The sequence below is a fragment of the Hyperoodon ampullatus genome (genome assembly GCF_949752795.1).
Source record: "Hyperoodon ampullatus genome assembly, chromosome: 19".
Classification (NCBI taxonomy): domain Eukaryota; kingdom Metazoa; phylum Chordata; class Mammalia; order Artiodactyla; family Ziphiidae; genus Hyperoodon; species Hyperoodon ampullatus.
In genome coordinates this window covers 53,148,532-53,169,855 of record NC_136932.1, presented here as the reverse complement: position 1 = coordinate 53,169,855, position 21,324 = coordinate 53,148,532, and the positions used below count along the sequence as shown (strand labels likewise).

The 21,324-nt window shown below is 37.7% G+C and overlaps 1 protein-coding gene across 2 annotated transcripts in view; it reads right to left on the bottom strand.

Annotated features, from left to right (window-relative positions):
- BCAS3 (BCAS3 microtubule associated cell migration factor) overlaps window positions 1–21,324 on the bottom strand; it is a gene marked incomplete at its 3' end in the record, with an annotated part of 574,649 nt that overhangs the window by 294,496 nt on the left and 258,829 nt on the right. For both annotated transcript variants that reach the window (XM_079725284.1, XM_079725285.1), the window contains 2 exons: window positions 21,023–21,188; window positions 18,964–19,064 (listed from right to left, as the gene is read on the bottom strand). In XM_079725284.1, the coding sequence (XP_079581410.1) occupies window positions 18,964–19,064; window positions 21,023–21,188 (267 nt within the window). The remainder of the gene's footprint in view (window positions 1–18,963; window positions 19,065–21,022; window positions 21,189–21,324) is intronic.

The window sequence follows — 21,324 nt, the reverse complement described above, 5'->3', positions numbered from 1 at the left end:
CTCCATACCATATCCCCACCAATCTTCTGTGAACAATAAAACCCTTACCATGCTGAAGTCTTTAGTGGAGACCTGAGAGGTGAATAATGTTGTGCCAGCATTATTCAGTCCTTTAGGTTATTTAGGGGAACAACATTCCGTTTTCTAGCAACAGAGAAATTTGTGAGTTAAATGACATCATGCTGCCTTGAATGAAACAGCTCAGGCTCACAAGTTCACCCAAAGGCCAACAGTGATAAACTCTCATCCAAGGACAAACTTCAATATATTTTTGGTACTTATTAAAAACAGCATTTATATAGCAGCCATACAGTAAGAGAGGGTTCTTTACCAAACTCTGTTTCTGATCAGAAAGCACTCAGGATCTTAGGAAGAAATTCTGCTTGGGAATGTAGTTTCTTAGTACAGAAAATAAAATTTGCCTTTTAAGAAGAAAGGCTCAAAGAGAAATAATCCAAAAGCAAAATTGTCTAAGGTATTTCCTAACGAACAAGCAATTCACAAAAGAGGAAATACAACGGCCAACAAACACACATAAATAGTAGTAATCAGAGATTTGAAAAATTTAAGAAGTTACGCTTTCATACTATCAAACTGACAAAAATTAAACCCTGGTCTTTTTAAAAATAATTTTTTAAAAAGGGAGAAGGCTCTCAGGTCAAAAATACCACACCTAACTACCTTAAGATAAAGGTACCTACTTATATTTATTGAGGGAGTGACTCTTACCTCTACTGACGTCTGTAAGTTTTCTCTGTAATTTATAAATGTTTCCATTTAAATGTAAAGGAATTCATTGAATTTCACACACAGAGTAATCAAGCAATAAGCACGATATATTACTGGCTATTCTGTTTATTAGGAGCCATCTCCTGTATCCGTGCAACAACAACTGAAGTGTTACAATACATAAAAGGGAACAGGCTTTACCTATGTTATATATTAAACGGATCAATGATCTTCCTTGCACCCTGACCCTGCGGTACCATAGATGTTCTCTAATTAATTATTAAAGTTTTCTAACAGTCAGTCATTGTACATCTCTGGTTTCACTTTCCTTTTATTCCACATTCCCAGAAGAACAGTCACAGGCAATATATAATTAGAAAAATGACACAGCCTCATTGTTTATGAGATAATAGATTTCACTGGATCACTGACAACCCTACGTGCATCTCCTCCCCACCGCGCTCTGTCTCCCTTGCCCTACACCCAAAGCGTCATATAATATTCCCACAGAAGACATAAACTCAGGAGCTTTCATTTGTTATTCTTGCTACCATAACAGTCATTTGCCATTTCGCATCTGGACAAGTTGTACCTGGGGATAGACTGGAAGGGCTCACAATTTAGTTTTGCTCCTCAGTGTAACTCTAGATATCATAAAATGAACAGAAAGAATAAAACACAATGGCTTCAGGCTGCCAGCAAGATCAGCTACTCTCCTGAAAATTTCGAACTGTCCCAACTTGATAGGCTGCGACAGTCCCTTCAAAACATTTGCAATTAAAGTCACCTGGAAAGATGTACACAACTTAATGTATTATGGCAACTCAATTCATAGTACAACTATATTATATATACATTAAACCAGTAGCAGAATAACCAGAAAAGTGAGTCCACCCTGACTATTTTAAAGGATCATACTATGTCTGTATAATACCTTGCTTGCAGCTTAGAGATAACAACTTTGCCTTACCAAGGGTTAGATAATCTATCCAGAAAAATAAGTCTAAATAACAACAAAACTATTCTTATCAAAGCTCACCTTTACATAACTGTTACCTCACGGGAGGAAATGAGCATGGCTGGGGACAGGGGTGACTCATTTTCCACTAAATATTTCTTGGTACCTTTTAAGTTGTGTATACCATGTACCTATTAAAAAATTTATAATTATAAAGTTGTGGAATAAGCACACTACAGTTAATATGGTCAGCGAAGTCAATCCAAGAAGTTAAGAAAGGAAAACAAAGAAATAAAATGTGTATCAATAAATGATGGAAACCAATGCATGAAACAAAAGTTGAGCTTATAGCATATCCAGTCATACATTTCCCCCGTTTTCTTAGGTTTTGTGGTGTTTTCTCTAAAAAGGGAAATAGAAGTGCTTATATACGCTCTTTCTCACACTCACTCTACATGTATCTGTTTATCATTATCTCTGTGTTTACACACACGTATCAAATATGGGACCAGCTTTTAGCAACTCCTCAAGTACACATGGTAGTGTATGTTTCTGTTGAGGGAAATGACTACTTGCTGGAAGCTAGAAGCTCTTTGGTGCTAATTCTCTGTAGAATTATGAGCTGTAATCTTTTGATAGTGGCAACTGTATTCTTACAGCTAACCCTGTATGTTAGAGGCAGTTCTTTCAGGAATAATCAATTCTCTAAATTCAAGGAACACTCTAAAATATAATATCCTCTATGAGATTGAGATGAGTAGAGTTTAGGCAGGAAGTATTGCAAATTGATGTCTTGAAGGTAAAAAATCACTGTTTTGGATCATTAAACCACATTCAGTCATCAATGCACCAATCTGTACACGTAGGCAATAGGCCAGTTATTGGAAACGTACTGTTCCAGATCTAACCTACAATGGCACAGTTGAAGAGCAAAGAGTCTAATGTACTCAGTCCAGCCTCCACAACAAGGTCTTACAAAACGAATATAAAGGGGAGGGAGTCGTTTGGAAATGTAAAAACGGCAAAGATCATTTTTTTGCAAAGAGTTAATGCAGCTTCTTCCATGCTTCCCTTACTTATTATCTAGTTGCATACCAGATAAGGCCAGATCATTATACAGCAGGAAGAATTAAGTACAGATTTTCTCTTGCCTAAGCAAAAGAGGCAAAGTTCTCTTGGCATGGAGAGTTAAAAGCTTTTAGTTGTGGAAGACATCAACATTTTCAACCTATACTTAAGAACATAATTTAAAATCTTTCCAAACAATCATTAAGGATCCTTGATATGTTCCATAAAATAGAGAAATTAAATGTTTAAGTTTTTTTTTTTTTTTTTTGCAGTACGCGGGCCTCTCACTGTTGTGGCCTCTCCCATTGCGGAGCACAGGCTCCGGACACGCAGGCTCAGCGGCCATGGCTCATGGGCCCAGCCGCTCCGCGGCATGTGGGATCTTCCCGGACCGGGGCACGAACCCATGCCCCCTGCATCAGCAGGCGGACTCCCAACCACTGCGCCACCAGGGAAGCCCAGTTTAAGATTTTTACCTCTAAATAAACCAAAAAAATCATAGAGCCAAGAAGACTGGGGAAAGAATGAGATGGAGAATACTGCCTTACAACCATCGTATGCTTTTCTCTCTTTCCAAATGCAGGAGAACATTTTCCAAGGTTTGCTCTTCCCTCTACCGCTGCACAACGTACAACTACTAGAAAGAGGTATCTCCTTATTATTAAGTACTTGTCATTAGATACATACTAAAGTATTCATAGGTAAAAAGATACAAGAGTGGGTGGCTTTCTCACAATACTTTTATCCACCATACGTTAAAAAAAAAAAGATTTTAAGAGAACGTAAGAAACAAGAGCAGCAGAATGTTAATTTTTCAAGCTGAGTAATAGGCAGACTCATTATACTATTCACTGTACTTCTGTGAATGTTTGAACATTTCCATAATAAAAAAAAATGTTTTAAGTCTGTTGCATGAGTGAAAAAAACAGCGAACATTTCTTGACCCGCAGTTGGACACAGAGCCATCTTGATTCTTTTCTTGGCAAGACTAGGAGATCTATGAAGTATTCAGTTCTATGTTGTTTTCCCACAGCACCATACGGGTGAGAATCATCCATATTAATACCTTTAGCCTTAGTATAACATTTAATTTCTATGCTCTATAACAAATTGCAATAGTCCGTCTCCCCTTTTTTCCCTCTTTCTTTTTTTGTAAAGATTTTTTTTTTTTTTTTAGATTGTGCTGGGTCTTCGTTGTTGTGCACGGGCTTTCCCTAGTTGCGGCGAGTGGGGGCTACTCTTCGTTGTGGTGCGTGGGCTTCTCATTGCAGTGGCTTCTCTTGTTGCGGAGCACAGGCTCTAGGCATGCAGGCTTCATTAGTTGTGGCACATGGGCTCAGTAGCTGTGGCTCGCAGGCTCAGTAGTCGTGGCTCGCGGGCTGTAGACTGCAGGCTTAGTAGTTGTGGCGCACAGGCTTATTTACTCCGCTGCATGTGGGATCTTCCCGGACCAGGGCTCGAACCCGTGTCCCCTGCACTGGCAAGCAGATTCTTAACCACTGCGCCACCAGGGAAGTCCCCTCTCCTTTCGTTCTTTTTCTTTCTTCCTTTTCCCCTCCCTCCCTCTCTTTCCTTCCTCTCTCATTGCCTTTTTTAAAAACAAATCACCTAAATAATATTATATGAACACATGTTCACTATAAACTTCAAAAAATACGGAGTAAAAAACAAAAGGCTCACTGGAATAGCGAACAATGATTCTAATGACAAACTCAGAAAATCAAATGCCCTTCTGGCATTTCAGAAGTCTGGGGGTTGAGAGTCTTACCTTTTATGTAAAAGTTTCAGAGCTTTAAGGCAATTATCCAGAGTAAAGCCTTTCAGAATGCAGTGGACACCAAGAAAAATCCCAATTCCTACAAATTACTAAGGTATTGAAGATGCTCAAAACAAATAGGTCTAAGAGAAAGTTTCATTTGCATCAATAAATTAGAATTGCTAAGAAAAATTTCTTTCTATAGGTTTGAAAATGCTCATGTTAGAGCCATACTTGTCCAGATGACCACTTAAAAACAGAAGAGATAGGATTTACCACAAATGTTTTCTCTTCACTGTTGTTTGTTAACAACAAAGCTGCGCCGACTGATAGCATCTCAGTCATAAAGCTCTTGGAATGGATAGAGGCATGAAAGACCTCAGAGGAGAACAAGAACACTCCTTCTGTTAACACGACCTACAAACAAAAGCTAATCTTTGGTAAGTTTTTATTCTATCCAAGATAATGTGTAAAGCTTTTTGGATGAATTACCTCATTTAATCTAACACAATCTTGTAAGGTAGGTATTGTTCCCATTTTAATGGCAGGTAAACTAAAGCCCAGAGAGGTTAAGTTATCTGCCCAATGTCACCCAGCCAGCAAACAGCAGAAATGGAATTTAAAACTGCAAACTCCAAAGACCATGTTCTTAACCTGAAGTATAAACTGTTTCAACTCATGATGTCTTTACCTGGTAAGTTCATTATTTTAAATTGAAATGTTCATGTGAAACATCTGAGAGTTATTTATCCCCAAATATAAACTATATCACCGATTTAGTCTCCATGATTCCTTTATTTCATATCTTAATATCATCATTTTTCTCATCTTAATAAACATCTATGTATACTGATCAGAGATACCATATAAAGCTATCAAATAATGGGAAAAAATGACTGTGAACAGAAGTCCCAACACAAGGAAGTTACAGACATTCAAGGAAGCCTTACATGTAGTAACAGAAAAGAAAGTACTTTGGACCACACTTTACATTCTCTATAATACCCCTGAGGAATTAGAAGGTTTCATTTTAGAAAATATTGGTTTGGTTTTATACTTAAAGTATAAGTGACATAACCATGGAAGGACCACTGGTACCTAGGAACAGCCTTGCAAGGCAGCAGAGTGCCCAAGAGAAGAAAAAAACAGTAAACCCAAAATATTCTTATAAATCTCGGCTCTGACCCAGACTTGACATCATGTAAGGGAGGTTCTGATGCTCTTCATGTGGTCATAAAATACAAAGAAAGCACAGTAGAAAAGGCAAGAAACTAATGGTATAAAGGCACTCCAGTGTTTCTCATCTCTCCACCAACTTCCACAAAATCACATGGCAGAAAGCCTCCTGTCATATGACAATAAGCAGAACAGATTCAAACTGGAGAGAGACAATCCACGGCATTCACCCACTCCCTTATGCCTTGGTCATTCGGTTGGTTACCTTCAGAAAGAAAGAAAGACCATGAGAAAAAGAAGAAACTGAGTGATGATAAAAGCTCATACACCATCAAAGCAAAAAGTAAAGCTTTTGACTTAAATAAGATGAGACTCCAAGGGCAAGATGGACAGACAGGGATGCAGCTGAGAACCGAGCAGAAAGGCTGAGTTTCCCTGGTATTTTCTACTTTTCTGGAATAAGAACTAAAAACTATTATGCAGTCAAGAGGGCCTGAAACATATGACAGAGCAGAAATTATTATTTTTTTATGATTATGTAAAGGGCAGTGGCCAAGAGCAGCCCTTCTGTTAACAACAAAGAGGTGTAGGTAAACACATAAGCAATGCTACCATAAAGTGGAGATTTTTGTTTTAACAAAATCTATATTTATATGATTATATTTCCCATGGTTGAGAGCGGCTATAATTAATGGATTTCCCTCGTTCTCCTAATGCAGCCATTTGTCAATTCAAATACAGAATGTCCAATCAATTTTGATGTATTTAGTAAGCAATTTGTCAAATGGTGCTATAATCCAGTTAATATATTAATTCTTGTCATGGAGAGAGTTCTGACAACTACATGGCTTTCCATAACTGGTTTGGAGAGGAAAATCTGAGCTGGAACTCAACGGTCATTCTTTGGAGGTGACACCTCTGTGTCCTGGGTTCTGAGAGCATGCCACAGTACATCACTTAATAGGAAAACTGCTTTGCTGAACTAGACACCTGGGGTCTACTGGACAGTGTGGCTGCCAGTTCATTGTAATACTGGTTTTCTTTGAATGCCTGTGTGTTTCATATATTTTTAATAAATTGATCAAGCCAATATATGTGACACTAAAAATGCAAAGTATGTAAGCTTCCGAGAGAGGAACAAGGCTTTACCAATGAAATGTATGCATCTTAAACTTAAGAAGTACTCTTATAAACACTTTCCCCTGTTCTTAATGTTTCTTCATATGAACTGCTAAAGAAGTGGCTCTCAATCTTTTATTTTCCTATCCCAACACCCTTCAGGTAAATGACTGACTCGTATCAGTACTTAACAGGGCACTGTACTGTTAAGGCCACACAGTTAGTAACCATTAGTCAAGACTCTTAGAAGGCCACCTTCAGCTTACACAGTGCGAAGCTCCAGACATGACAGTTTTCTTACTTTATATTTTATCCAATAATCACTACGTTATCTCCATCTTTTCCCCAAGTCTATCTGTGCCCTGGGGGCTGGAGAAAGAACCACAGAGATTTCAAGTAGGTGGCCCAAATTTACATCACAGAAGAAATCTGGACTATAGTGGTCAAGGAAGTATCAAGTTGTTTCTCAAACTTTTCAGTGGGATATTTAATCACTACCAGTTTGGGCACGGCAGGCAATAGAAGATAGGTTTTTAAGGTACCACAGATAACCTCCATGGGTGTATTTTGCAAATACTTTCCAAAGATGATGGCTCTATCCAATCACTATGTCCAAATCTTTCCATATTTCTCTATCAGGAAATGCAAAAGCAGACATGAAGGCAATCCTTTCTAGAAAACAATACTGAAAAACATGGCAAAAAAAATTTGTTTTAAACAGAAGAAAAAGAAAGAAAGAAAAGAGGAAAGGAACATTACATTCATCTTCCAGACATTAGGCTCCCCTTAGCACATTTATGAACCATGCAAGAGCAAATTGTCAGAGTGATTTGGCACAAGGCTGTGTATTTAAAAACCTGCCATGTGCACTAGTCCTCCAGACTACCAGACGTCCCATTGTTTGATGTGTCTGCTGAGAAAGGTGCCCTATGTGTCAGAAAAGCACACTGAATATTTTTCAATGACCCAGGGGGCAGAGGTCGCTTATTATAAATGGATAATGAGACCTAATGCAGTGCTCTGAGTATGGACAATGAAAGGGTCTATCCATAGCCCCTGGTGGATTGGTCATTCAGGCTTTTATTTCCTCTGCACACTTAATGGAGTCAAACAATTGACAGAAATTCTATAGAGAAGGCTGAAACTGAGAGAAACAACTGTATTCTAACTCTGATAGACAGATACAAATAGTGACCCTGAAATGGCGCCAGAACTCCCATCATCACTAACGTAGCAGACAGCTGTAGCATTCCCCCTAAATTCCCATTTAGTCATTTGTTAGCAATTAACCTTACTGATGGAAGTGATGGCACATCAAACCACAAGCTCCTGCCAATATCAACCCATTACATTATTGCAGGTAAGCAGACACAGATCATTCTCTTTAGTCCCTTATTTTTGGAGAAAAAGGCAAACAGATATCCCTGTACCCTCCATCCTATGTCCCGACTACCCAACTAACAAAATGCATATTCAGGGGTATCAGTATCTGAATATAAGAACCTTAAACTCTGGTGGGATAGAGTAAATGACAGCAGAAGCAGAGGTACTCATGGACTAGAGGCTTTATGACCAATAGATTATTTTTCTTTAATCTATCAGAATCATTGTTCTATCCCAGCCAAATCTGCCAATCCGATGGCAATGAATATTAATAGCATAAATGGAAAAGAATATACTGTCAACTGTACCTGAAAAAAAAGCAGGTCATAAAGCAACCTACAGGGCTTCCCTGGTGGCACAATGGTTAAGAATCCGCCTGCCAATGCAGGGGACATGGGTTTGAGCCCTGGTCCCAGAAGATCCCACATGCTGCGGAGCAACTAAGCCCGTGCGCCACAACTACTGAGCCTGCGCTCTAGTGCTTGAGACCCACAACTACTGAGCCTGCAGGCCACAACTACTGAAGCCCACATGCCTAGAGCCTGTGCTCCGCAACAAGAGAAGCCACTGCAATGAGAAGCCCGCTCACCGCAATGAAGAGTAGCCCCCGCTCACCACAACTAGAGAAAGCCCACACGCAGCAACGGAGACCCAATGCAGCCAAAAGTAAATAAATAAAATAAATAAATTTATTAAAAATAAAAATAAAGCAACCTACAGGAACAGTAAGTTGTGATGTCACACAGTTGTGTAAAATAAAGTAAGCAAGATATTTAAAAGTACCAAAAAACCCTCTATAAAAACGTTTTTGTTTCATTTCAATTTTAAGAACAATTATGACAGGAAGGTGGTTTGACATCATTTCTCCAAATGATAAATACTAAAGCAAATGACAGAAATGCCAAGACTTACTTCAGAATGGAGTATAGGTCATTATGTTGTAAAAGAGAGGACTTTTGATGGTGAAACATCTCAACAATAAATCAACGATGACAGAGAAACCCAATGAACTATTCCATAGGTGTGAAGATCTATGTAAAGATATGGGTATCAATAAAAAGCATGTATCCCATAAACACAAAGGGAAAGAAGAAGGAAAAGAGGGTACTCTAATCTAAATTTTTTGATTAACTATATGATATTTTTTCATTGAGGAAGAAAATGTATTCAATTTCATAATGTTCCCCAAATTATACAACATATATATGGCTAAATTCAGGGTCAGTATGTCTCAAACTTCTAGTGTCCTGAAGAAAAACACCATTCACTAAAATCATTTCTCTATGGAAGGACATGTCAGTGGATAAAATTAACTATAAATAAGAGAATCCATCAAGTATAACTCAATATGAAGTGGTTTCTCAAGTACCTCAGATATTCAGACCTAGATAGAGCAGTATGACACACCCAATGACCAACAATGGACTATAAATACTCTATAAATAAGTCCTACATTACAAGTTTCCTCTACAGGAGAAAAACATTTCTTTCTTTCCCCTTCCACCCTACCCAATCTTGGGCAAATATTTATTATGGACAATGCAAGGAAATAGCGTTGAGTACCTCCACCACACTTGGTACATACCACAACAACGATGCAATCCAGGATGTTAGGTTAAATCTAATGTGACACTCCAAAGAGAGCAGCTCAGAAAACTGCTGCACATTTAACTGCTTTGCCAGGGTACTGATAATGATCATGGCAGAGGAGAGCAATACTTTTTTCTTCCTTTTTTTTATCAGTATGTTCAAAATAGATCACCACTGTATTGTAAAACCAATGAAACAAGACAGTAAAATAGGCTAAAAATGTCTTCAACTCTAAACCCAAAAGTGTGACTTTATATTACAAGGAAAAATATTTCCTATTTTTACTCTCACAGTTGTAGCCGGTAGGCCAGCAGCACAAAAGTTAGTTGGGAATTAAGATCTCTAGAATCTAACCTTAAATACGCTGCCTACTTGTGTTTTTCATACTTCTATGGGTAAGACAAATTTCAATACTAGCTTTAGCTATTATCTACTTCATTATATATACAGATTTAAACAAAAGTGCTAGTAAAGTCCAAGTGATCAGTAAAGCAAAAACATTTTTAAAAAGCCGATATATCAATAGATAGCCCAGCTATTGAAAAGTAAGGTTTCAGGTGGAGCTTTTAGAATGATTAACACTGCCTTCTTACATGTTATGCTGTCTGTACCATAATGGAACCTCATCTCTCTTCTCTCTAGGATAAAATTATTTCAGAGAAAGCTTACATCAATTACTAATTATATATCCAAACAATCTCAGAAAGGAGCTCAAATCTATAAATACACACATGGAAGGTTCTGAGTTATTTCCAAGAACCTACTGAGTATTACCACCAGGATACATACTGCATGCACCAAAACAGATGCAACACTGCAATCAGCAATTCTCTCTCCTACTCTAGGCAACATATTTCTCTTTAATGTTTCAATGAATGGCATAACCTACTGTTAAGCTAGTTATCCATTCCTCCTCACTTTTCTTCAGTAACCTCATATAGTGCCAAATCCTACAGAGGCAACTTGCTCAATTTCTCTGAAATTCAGCCACTTCTCTCCATCCCCCCTAACAATTAACTTCTTCCTTCTTTGAATTTCTTTCTTTTTTAACTTTTAATTTTATATTGGAATATAGCCTATTAAAAATGTTGTGGTAGTTTCAGGGGCACAGCAAAGTGACTCAGCCATACATATACATGTATCCAGTCTCCCCAAGACTCCCCTCCCATCCAGGCTACCACATAACATTGAGTGTACATGTCAGTCCCAAACTCCCTAACTATCCCTTCCCTCTACCCTCCCACCCCTGGTAACCATAAGTTCATTCTCTAAGTCTGTGAGTCCGTTTCTGCTTTATAAATACGTTCATTTGTATCACTTCTTTTTAGATTCCATGTATAAGCGATAAACGATATTTCTCTTTCTCTGTCTGACTTACTTCACTCAGTATGACAATCTCTAGATCCATCCATGTTGCTGCAAATGGCATTATTTCATTCTTTTTTATGGTTGGGTAATATTCCATTGTATATATGTACCACATCTTCTTTATCCATTCCTCTTTCGAGGGACATTTCAGTTGCTTCCATGCCTTGGCTATTGTAAAGAGTGCTGCAATGAACACTGGGGTGCGTGTATCTTTTCAAATTATGGTTTCCTAAGTCATTTCTGTCCCAGCAGCTCTGGCTTGAATTCTCTGTACCTCCTTCATCCTTCACCATCCTTTTTATACCAATTCATACATGCTATTAACAAGCACTTATCACAATGTGTTATAGATACTCACATACATGTTTTTTATTTCTATTTATGTTAGGGAAGGTAATGAGTCAAAAGTAAAGGCAGCAGAACTGGTTTAATGTAATATCAAGATAATACATAGGATTTAAGGACCAGAAATGTAAAAAATAATTAAGGTCACCCATATCTACTACTGGCCACATAAAAGAGACTAGATTTACATTATCTCCTAAAATAATTAAATTAGTCCTAAGCAAAAGGTTATTTTGAACCCTCCATAACAAAGCTTAAAAATAAACAAAGAAAGAATCAAATTTCCAAGTAACTTGACTACATCCTAGGAAAACAGAATAATCCACCACTCAACAACATGAAACCAAAAATGCCCAGCATCCTGTCAAAAATCATTAGGCACATAAAGAAGCAGGAAAGCACACCAAGAAGAAAAATCAATCAATAGAAAAAACCCCAAGCAATACCAGGGTGAAAAGAATTAGCACACAAGGACTCTAAAACAACAATTACAAAATATATGTCTCATATGTTCAAACAGGTACACGATGAGGAAAGAAATGAAAGATATAAAAGAACATCCAAATGGAACTTATAGATGAAAAATATGGTATCTGGAATGAAGAATGTGTTGAATAAAACAGATTAGACAGCAGAACAGAAGACAATATATATAAATACATAGAAATACAAACTATACAAAACCAAACAGAGTGAAGGAAAGAGAATTTTTTAACTGAACAAAGAATCAGCAAGCTGGGAAAATATCAAGTTGTCAACAGACATATAATTGGAGTCACAAAAGGAGAGAAGCAGAGTGACAGAAAAAACTTTGAAGATGTAACTGCATTAACATTTTCAAATCTGATGAAAATTAAAATTCACAGATTGAAGAATCTCACAGACTCCAAGCAGAAGAAAACCACACCACAATGTTATGGTTTAAATACTTTTTCCTATTTTTCTATATTATTTCTATTGCTTTTATGTTTTCTATTTCCTTGATTTCACTCATCTTTATTATTTCCTTTTGGGGGCTTTAATTCGCTCTACTTTACTAGTTTCTGAATGTGAAAGCTGAGTCACTGATTTCATTTTATAACATGGGCATTTAGTCCTATAAATTTCACCTTGAGTCGTGATTTAGTGCCATCCCACAAATATTTCATTTTTCTATGAAGTTTTTATTTTAAAAGAACTACAGATTCATAAGAAGTTGCTAAAATAGTAATCAAGATGCAGAACGGTTCCATCACCATGAAGATCTACTGAACCCTTTATGGTCAGATTCAACACCCTCCCTCGCACTCTGTCTCTCCGCATGATGTTCTTAAGAATCATCCAACTTGTTGCATGTATTTATACTTCAATCTACTATTTTTTTTCCCTGAATAGTAGTCTAAGATAGGGATGTGTTCTGTTTTCATTTTCATTCAGCTAAAAATAATCCTAATTTCCCTTTTGACTTTTCCTGTGAACCATGTATCATGTAGAGGTGTATTGTTTAGTTTCCAAATATTTGTAGATTTCCCAGAGACCTGTTAATCATTTCTTATTTAATTCCATTGTGGTCAGAGAATATACATACTTTGTAGAACTTGAAAGCTTTTAAACTTATTGAGACTTGTTTTATGGCCCAGAAGAAGGTCTCTATTTGTCAATGCTCCCTGTGCACTTGAAAAGAATGTACTTCTACTGTTGTTGGGTGGAGTGTTCTACTTAGTCTTATATTAATGTAGCAAGCGAGGGTTTAAAGTGGGTTTCTCCAGACTGGTGGTTGCCAAGGGGGAGGAAGTTGGGGTTAGCAGATATAAGCTTTTATGTATAGAACGGATGAACAACAAGGTCCTACTGTAGAGCACAGAGAACTATATTCCATATCCTATGATAAACCATAATGGAAAGGAATATTTAAAAAAAGAATATATAACTTAATCACTTTGCTGTACAGCAGAAATTAACACAACACTTTAAGTCAACTATACTTCAATAAAAAAATGCTGATTAAAACAAAGTGGGGGCTTCCCTGGTGGCACAGTGGTTGAGAGTCCGCCTGCCGATTCAGGGGACATGGGTTCGTGCCCCGGTCCGGGAAGATCCCACATGCCGCGGAGCGGCTAGGCCCGTGAGCCATGGCCGCTGAGCCTGCGCGTCTGGAGCCTGTGCTCCGCAACGGGAGAGGCCACGACAGTGACAGGCCCGCGTACCGCAAAAAAAAAAAAAAAAAAGTGGGTTTCTCCTAAGTAGCATATAGCTGGGGTTTAATTTTTGATCCATGACTTGTTTAGATGTTTAGACCATTTATAACTAATGTGAGCATCGACATGCTTAGGGTTACATCAACTTGCTCATTTGTTAACATTTTATTTCCTTTTTGAGCACTTAGGTTGTTTTTTTATTTCATTATATACATCTTTAACAACCTTCAAATGATGTTGAAGTCACATACACTATAAAAACTTACAATAGTATAGTTCCATTTCCCACACTCCTGGCCTTTATGCTACTGTTGTCACAAACACACACACACACACACACACACACACACACGTATGTGTTTTAAAGACCACAATACATTGATACTATTTTTGTGTTAACAGTGAATTATATTTGAAAGAGAGTTAAATAATTAACAAAAAACCCCACATATATGCTTTAACCATTTTCAGTGTTCTTCATTCCCTTCCATCTAGTGTCAAAGGCTCTCCCCACCTTTCCTATAATGCCTTTATAAGTAGAGAAAAACAATTATATCCCCAATAAAACATTGGGGGCGGTTTCTATGGATCCCAGTCACCTTTCTATTGTGTATCAAAGCTATATTTCTGTTGAGTGATCCTTTGTTACCATTTAACAAAGAAAACTCAGTAAGCTTAGGGAGGAACTTCTCACAAACCCATGGATTATCTTGGAAGTTCAAAGTCTGACCTACCCCCAACAAAGCTAGTTAATGTCAGCAACTTAAAAAATACTGCTGCTGCCAAATTACCTGAAAGAAAAGGAGGAAACATTATTTTTGCCCTAAATAAAACTTTCCCAAGTAAGCCCTGTTTCTAATTTACAATTTGGGAAGCTCTGAAGCAGACTAAAGAAAAAGCATTGTCTACTCTGGGATCACATTCAAAGCTGGTTGATATTTGTTAGTCTCGTCTAATGTTTATCTTTGTTTTTGGCAAAGAAATACACTGAAATAAAAAGCCTATTTTAGAAAAGGTAACTATAGCATGTGTTTTTTTTTTTTTTTTTTGGAAGGAAGAAAATACACCGTTAGCACAAAAATCACTAATCACCACTACTATAATCTTTTTATAAAAGATTCCCAAGATTTCTTATGACCCAGGCAAAACTTTTTTTTGATATTAGATTCTTGACTTCTCCCTTTACTGGGCTATATAGCAAGATTAGATTACCATCTGCATATCCCCTTTGCACACATAAACTAGTCAGTCTACTCAAACCATATGACTTTTTTTGCTTATTCTAAACAGCGATTTCTTATGGCTTAACCTCCTAATGACAAAGGAGTGATTTCTACCTCCATAGTGAGGAGCTCTTGTAAGGAGCAGGCTACTGAGTCAATTTATGATACACCCAAATTGCTCAATTTTGTATCATTCCATTCAATTCATATGGGTAGGGAGTGTGACTACAGTTAATACGAAATTTGGAGTTTTAACTTACTTCACTAAATTTAGGTAAGAAGTCTTTAGTGTTCAGGCAGGTTTCCCTTTCCCTTACCACCAGTCACCCCTTTGCCACATATGCAGAACTTTGTTTACAACTAGTGGTGCATTTATTATGATCACAGGGCTGACAGGGGAGTGGGGATTCCTTGCTACACATCCTGCTCTCCTACTCGCCTCTCCCTGAGACAACGTCTCTTCCGCATTTCCATTTACATCATTCTGTGTCCACTATTATCATAATTTCCGGACTTTGGACAAGTCTGCTTCACTTGATCCACAGATCCAGATACAACCAAAGAAAATACTGACAACATTTGTGAAGTTTGCATTGGAGTTTTACTCCAAATGGTTATTATTTGAAAATACCTTCATAATATATTTATCAACAGTTTGCAGGTTGGGAAATAAGAAGTGATTTTCAATATGGTTAAATAAAACAAAAAACCTCCTGCCATCAGGTACAGTATACACATCATCTTTTCAAATGGCTTCAGTAAGGGAAACCGGAGAGAAAGTCAAGCAAGAAGGTAATAAGAAAGTCTTTTTTTTTTTTTTTTTTTTTTTTTTTGCGGTATGTGGGCCTCTCACTGTTGTGGCCTCTCCCGTTGCGGAGCACAGGCTCCGGACGCACAGGCCCAGCGGCCATGGCTCACGGGCCCAGCCGCTCCTCGGCATGTGGGATCTTCCCGGACTGGGGCACGAACCCGTTTCCCCTGCATCGGCAGGCGGACTATCAACCACTGCGCCACCAGGGAAGCCCAGAAAGCCTTCTTAATGAGGCTCTAACTTAGAGAGGGCTCAACAGATGGGTAGGCAAAGGCATTCTCTCTAAACTGGCTCCAGCATTGCTTTTACCAATTATATTTCAGCTCTTACTCCTCTGATGCAGATGTCCATGTTTTGCATATTTAATTGCTTCAGTCGTGAAATATACTATCTTGTCGAGGACTCTCAATCAAATAGCCTTTCTTTTTTTTTCTTTTTTTTTTGCGGTACACGGGCCTCTCGCTGCTGTGGCCTCTCCCGTTGCGGAGCACAGGCTCCGGACATGCAGGCTCAGCGGCCATGGCTCACGGGCCTAGCCGCTCCGCGGCATGTGGGATCTTCCCGGACCGGGGCACGAACCTGTGTCCCCTGCATCGGCAGGTGGACTCTCGACCACTGCGCCAACAGGGAAGCCCCAAATAGCCTTTCTTTATGTTGAAAACATGACTTTAAAACTCCAGGCTAAATCTGTGTCTCTGCTGTCAATGTAAAGAAGCAATATAATAATTATTACAGAATTACCTGCCTCTTAGGTATTTTTTAACTTATTAAGTTATATCTATAGTAACATTTCACTAGATAAGAGGAAACATAATAATTATGTCACTTAGATATATGACAGACATATTAAGTCTATCACTTAGATGACAGATCTGGCAACATCGTCAAAATCACATATTCAGAATAGGGATTCCATTGTTAAGTCCCTGAAGTCTAATATTTGAAGATACGCACTTCTGAGATAAGAAACAAAGGTTCAGAATGATGCTTAAATGTATAGATTATTTTACAGTTTTTAAAGGACTTCAGCATCACTTCACTGACCACAGCAACACCTTCATAAGAGAAAGTATCTTACTGATACTTTATATTTTCCAAGTTATTGAGAGGTGGTCTAGAACTGGAAACTAGGCCTTTTCATCCTCATCCCAATGCTAGTCCATCGGGAATCCAAAAGGTCTCACATAAAATGCATTATATTATGTATTTTATTTAGAAACCATAGAATCATCAGTGACTGCTTTCTTTCAAATTGTCTAATTCTGTTCTAGTCCAACTGGGCAACATCTCATGGGTGTGTCCTGTCTTCTCTGTAAACAGCCTGAACTAAAGCCTCTCATCTTGCTCCAGGATCACTGTGCCTCTCCTTCCCTGCAACCCACCGCAACTCTTTCTACAACACTGCCAGGGTGATCTTTCTAAGATGCAGTTCTGATGGTGTCGTTCCAATGCTTGAAAACAACTGATGGCTTGCTACTGCCTACAGTGGCGGTTCTTCAACCGTGCAAGGAGAGCTGCTAAAATAAAGTCATATCCATCAGCTTAATTCACTGGAACAAAAAAATTAAGGAATAGAGACAGTTGCTTTTTTATTTTTTTTCCCCATATCTTTTTCTCACATATTTGGGACTTGCTACTGTTTGTCTACTGAGCAGACCTATCAAAATAACTAAACAAAGAAAACCAATATTAATTCTGAAAAAGTTACCTACACTTAATCCAACAATTGGTTACTTTCACCCCTATTGAGAAGTAGGGGGAAATGTTCTCTTGAACATTGATATTACATAAATGTCATGTATTTTCCAAGTCATATGATAGAGTTAAATATATGCTTAGATAACCTAGACCCTAACAACTTTTATGTACTCTGCTTCTTGGAACCAGAAAACCACTTACCTATTATCCCTCTGTGAAAGCTTTGGCAACTTAAGTCACTGCCCTCATAATTCAATGTATAACCCTTCACTGATGCACCTGCCTCATTTCCTTTTATCTTTTAACACCTGTCTCCCGAATTAGATACTGAATTCATTGAGGACAGAAGCAACATACTATTCTCATTTAAACCACAAGTTCCTGACACATAGAAGTCACTCAATAAATACATGAAGAGAAGAATCAGCGAGTTCTTTTATACAAGAGAATGAGACTGCCAACTATTTGTTACAATTATAGAGTTTCGTAACTTTAGAGCAAAGTCAGTACACTTTCTCTGTTTCCAGTATAACATATAACACACTATAAACATAAAATAAAATTGTTTTACAAATATTTTACTTCATGCTGCATAATACAGCTAGGCAAGAAATTAAGTCTGATTCAACAAAACTCCATTAAAAACATGTCAGGGGCTTCCCTGGTGGCGCAGTGGTTGAGAGTCCGCCTGCCGATGCAGGGGACACGGGTTCGTGCCCCGGTCTGGGAGGATCCCACATGCCGCGGGGTGGCTGGGCCCGTGAGCCATGGCCGCTGAGCCTGCGCGTCCGGAGCCTGTGCTCCGCAACGGGAGAGGCCACAACAGTGAGAGGCCCGCATACCGCAAAAAAAAAAAAAAAAAAAAAAAAACATGTCAGTGTTGATTTTCAGAAAGTTTCTTAAAAACATGCAGTACTCAGAGCCATCAAGTAAAATTAAGGATCCAGTGAATTCTACAAAACTGAATTATAATTGTAAAGAATTTTTAATTCTATGACCATAAACTGGATAATAAATATTAAATTATCTTTTCAGGCCTCACCTACAAAGAAGGCTGTTTCTAGTTCAATCTACATTTTTTCTCCTTAAGTAAAAAAAGAATCCAGACCAATCTCTACAAATGTTAGGGCTTAGGTATAAAAGTAAAAAACCAAAATCCTGATGGAGCTGGAATCACTACTTCATTATTGCAAGTAAAATTCTACAAAGCGAAAAGCCTGCTGATACAATTTTCACAGTGAAAAGTGCTTAACTTTTTTCATGTCAGAAATAAATTCCAATTTCATGAAACTTTATTATATCCTAGTATCCTCATTTAAAAAAAAAAATTTGAGCCCGCCAGATATCTCATGGCCAGGGAATGTGAACAGCTAGAGGCATACTTAATGTGTGCTAAAGCTTATGGTATACATTTGTATTAAATATCTTACTTGCCTCAGTCTGATTACTTACGGCCTCTGGCCTATGGACCAGTGGTAATATGCATGGTTGCATTAAAAGTCAGCATTTTAAAATGAAAGCTCAAAATACTCTATGGAAGGAAAAAAATGAGAACTACTCACAGCCAGCAAGCAGGAACTGATAATACTGTACTGCATCTGCAGCGAGGAGCAGAGGGTGGTTTGCGTTAAATGGTGGTTGCAATTCATTCCATTGAGGAGTTCTAAGGAAACAGCAGAAGAATATTAATATTCAGGCTTAATAGATGGGATGTAAATCACCATCACTGTCACCACTTACAGACATTGATATAAACTCACACTATCTTTGTAATCATTAAAACGAACTTGTTGGAGTGCTGAAACCTGAAACACAAGGCCATCTGCTTAGAAAGAATAAAAAGGTGGCAGTGAGTCATACAAATTACATACAGCCAATATTAGTTTAAAGCAGACGACCCTTCAATACGATAGACAAGACATTCAAAACACTGAACAGAGAGGAAGTGTGGAATTCAAATGTCACAATTAATTTTTACCTAATTTCTGACACTTGTTAGAGCTCTCTATTCTTAGAATATGTATACATTTTAAAATAAAATAAAAGCAGATAAAAATGGCTTAAAAAAACACAGTTAATGGTTGGCTTATTAAAGACCTAATTAGCATCTGAATGCCAAAATAAGCCACTTATTTCAATGATGATGCAGTAATTTTAATTAGACCTGCCCATTCCTAAATAGCTTGATAAATAAGATACTGATCAATCAATCCAGTGCAGTAAAGTACTAGTAAAGAATGGTAGAGCCTCCAAAAATCAATATAAGAATATTTTTAAATGTCATAAGGAGAGAGATCATTTTCATATCCATTTTTGTTTGTTTCCTTCCATATATGTCAGGACCAATTTTTTCTGTCTCTCCTATACTATTGTACACTATATTGAATGGATTTTATCCTAGATCTTATTTCTCTGTCTTTATACTAGATTATAAAGGTTCTAATGATTATGTACTTTTGAGAAGGACTCTAATTGTTAATAAACATTTTTACAGTGATAAACCATTATATCTTGGGGAATCACTTTAAAGGAAACCTTCCAATCTATTTATATTAGTTTCCATTCCCCATAATGGCTATCTCAATGTACTTTCTACTTGCAGTGAGCATGAGACTGGAAATAGGGAAAGCACTAAAGCTCTTTATGTGGGATAGGAAAAAAAAAACAAGTCCTAGAAAAGGTAACTCAAAGATGTGAGGAGAAAGAAGTTCAAAGGGAGGTATTCTCCAAGGCATACACCAAAGACAACTGAATACATAGGACCACACAAAAATCTGTACATGAATATTCTCAGGAGCATAATTCATGACAACTAAACTGTGGAAATGCCCATCAACTGATGAATGGATAAACAAAATGTGGTATATCCATGCAATGGAATATTATTTGGCCATAAAAAAGGAATGAAGTTCTGCTACATGCTGCAACATGGATAGACCTTAAAAACATTATACTAAGTAAAGGAAATCAGATGAAACAGGTCACATTTTGCATGATTCCGTTTACATGAGATGTCCAGAGTAGGCAAATCCAGAGACAGGAGATAAACTGGTGGTTGCCTAGGGCTGAAGGGTTGAAGGAAAATGGGGGGAGGGAATGACTGCTAATGGGTACGGGATTTCTTTGGGGGGTGATGAAAATTGATTGTGGTGATGGATGCATGACCTAGTGAAAATTCACTTTAAGTGGGTGAATTGTATTATATGTATTACATGTAAATTATATCTCAATTAGAAAAGGAATGAATTATCAAAAAACACAACAGGGATAAATCAAAATAATTTTGCTGGGAGAAAGAAGACAAAAAGACCATGCAGTCTGATTCCATTTATATAAAATTCTAGAAATTATAAACTGATCTATAGTGACAGAGAACAGACCAGTGGTTGCCTGGGGCTCAGTGGGTGAAGTGGGGATAAAGGGGGGCAGGTGAGAGATTAGAAAGAGGCATAAGAAAACATTTGAGGTGATGGATATATTTATAATGTTAATTATGGGGATGATTTCACAGCTGTACACATACGTCAAACCTTACCAAATTGTACACTTTTAATATTTTATATCTCAACAAAGCTGTTAAAAAAAAAACCCAAAAAACAAAAAAACAAAAAGAGATACTACCTAACCAGAGTCCAGCTGGCTCGGGGAGATGTCATCATTTCCAGTGGGGTGTCATCGCTGATCTTGGGTGCAGTGCTAAGCGGTCGTGGCTCCATCATGTGCTCCACTAAGTTCCCGTAGCAGCTAATAATGTAGAGGGATTCAACTACAACTTGTTTGGACTGATCTACAAAACAGGAAAACAGATCCTGGATATGTGATATTGGCATAAAAGGAGCACAGCATCATTTTTACAAGTTATTGACCCTTCAGTCTGTTCCTGAGGTTGCTGAGGGAAAAGAAGAAGGCAGGAACTTTTTCAC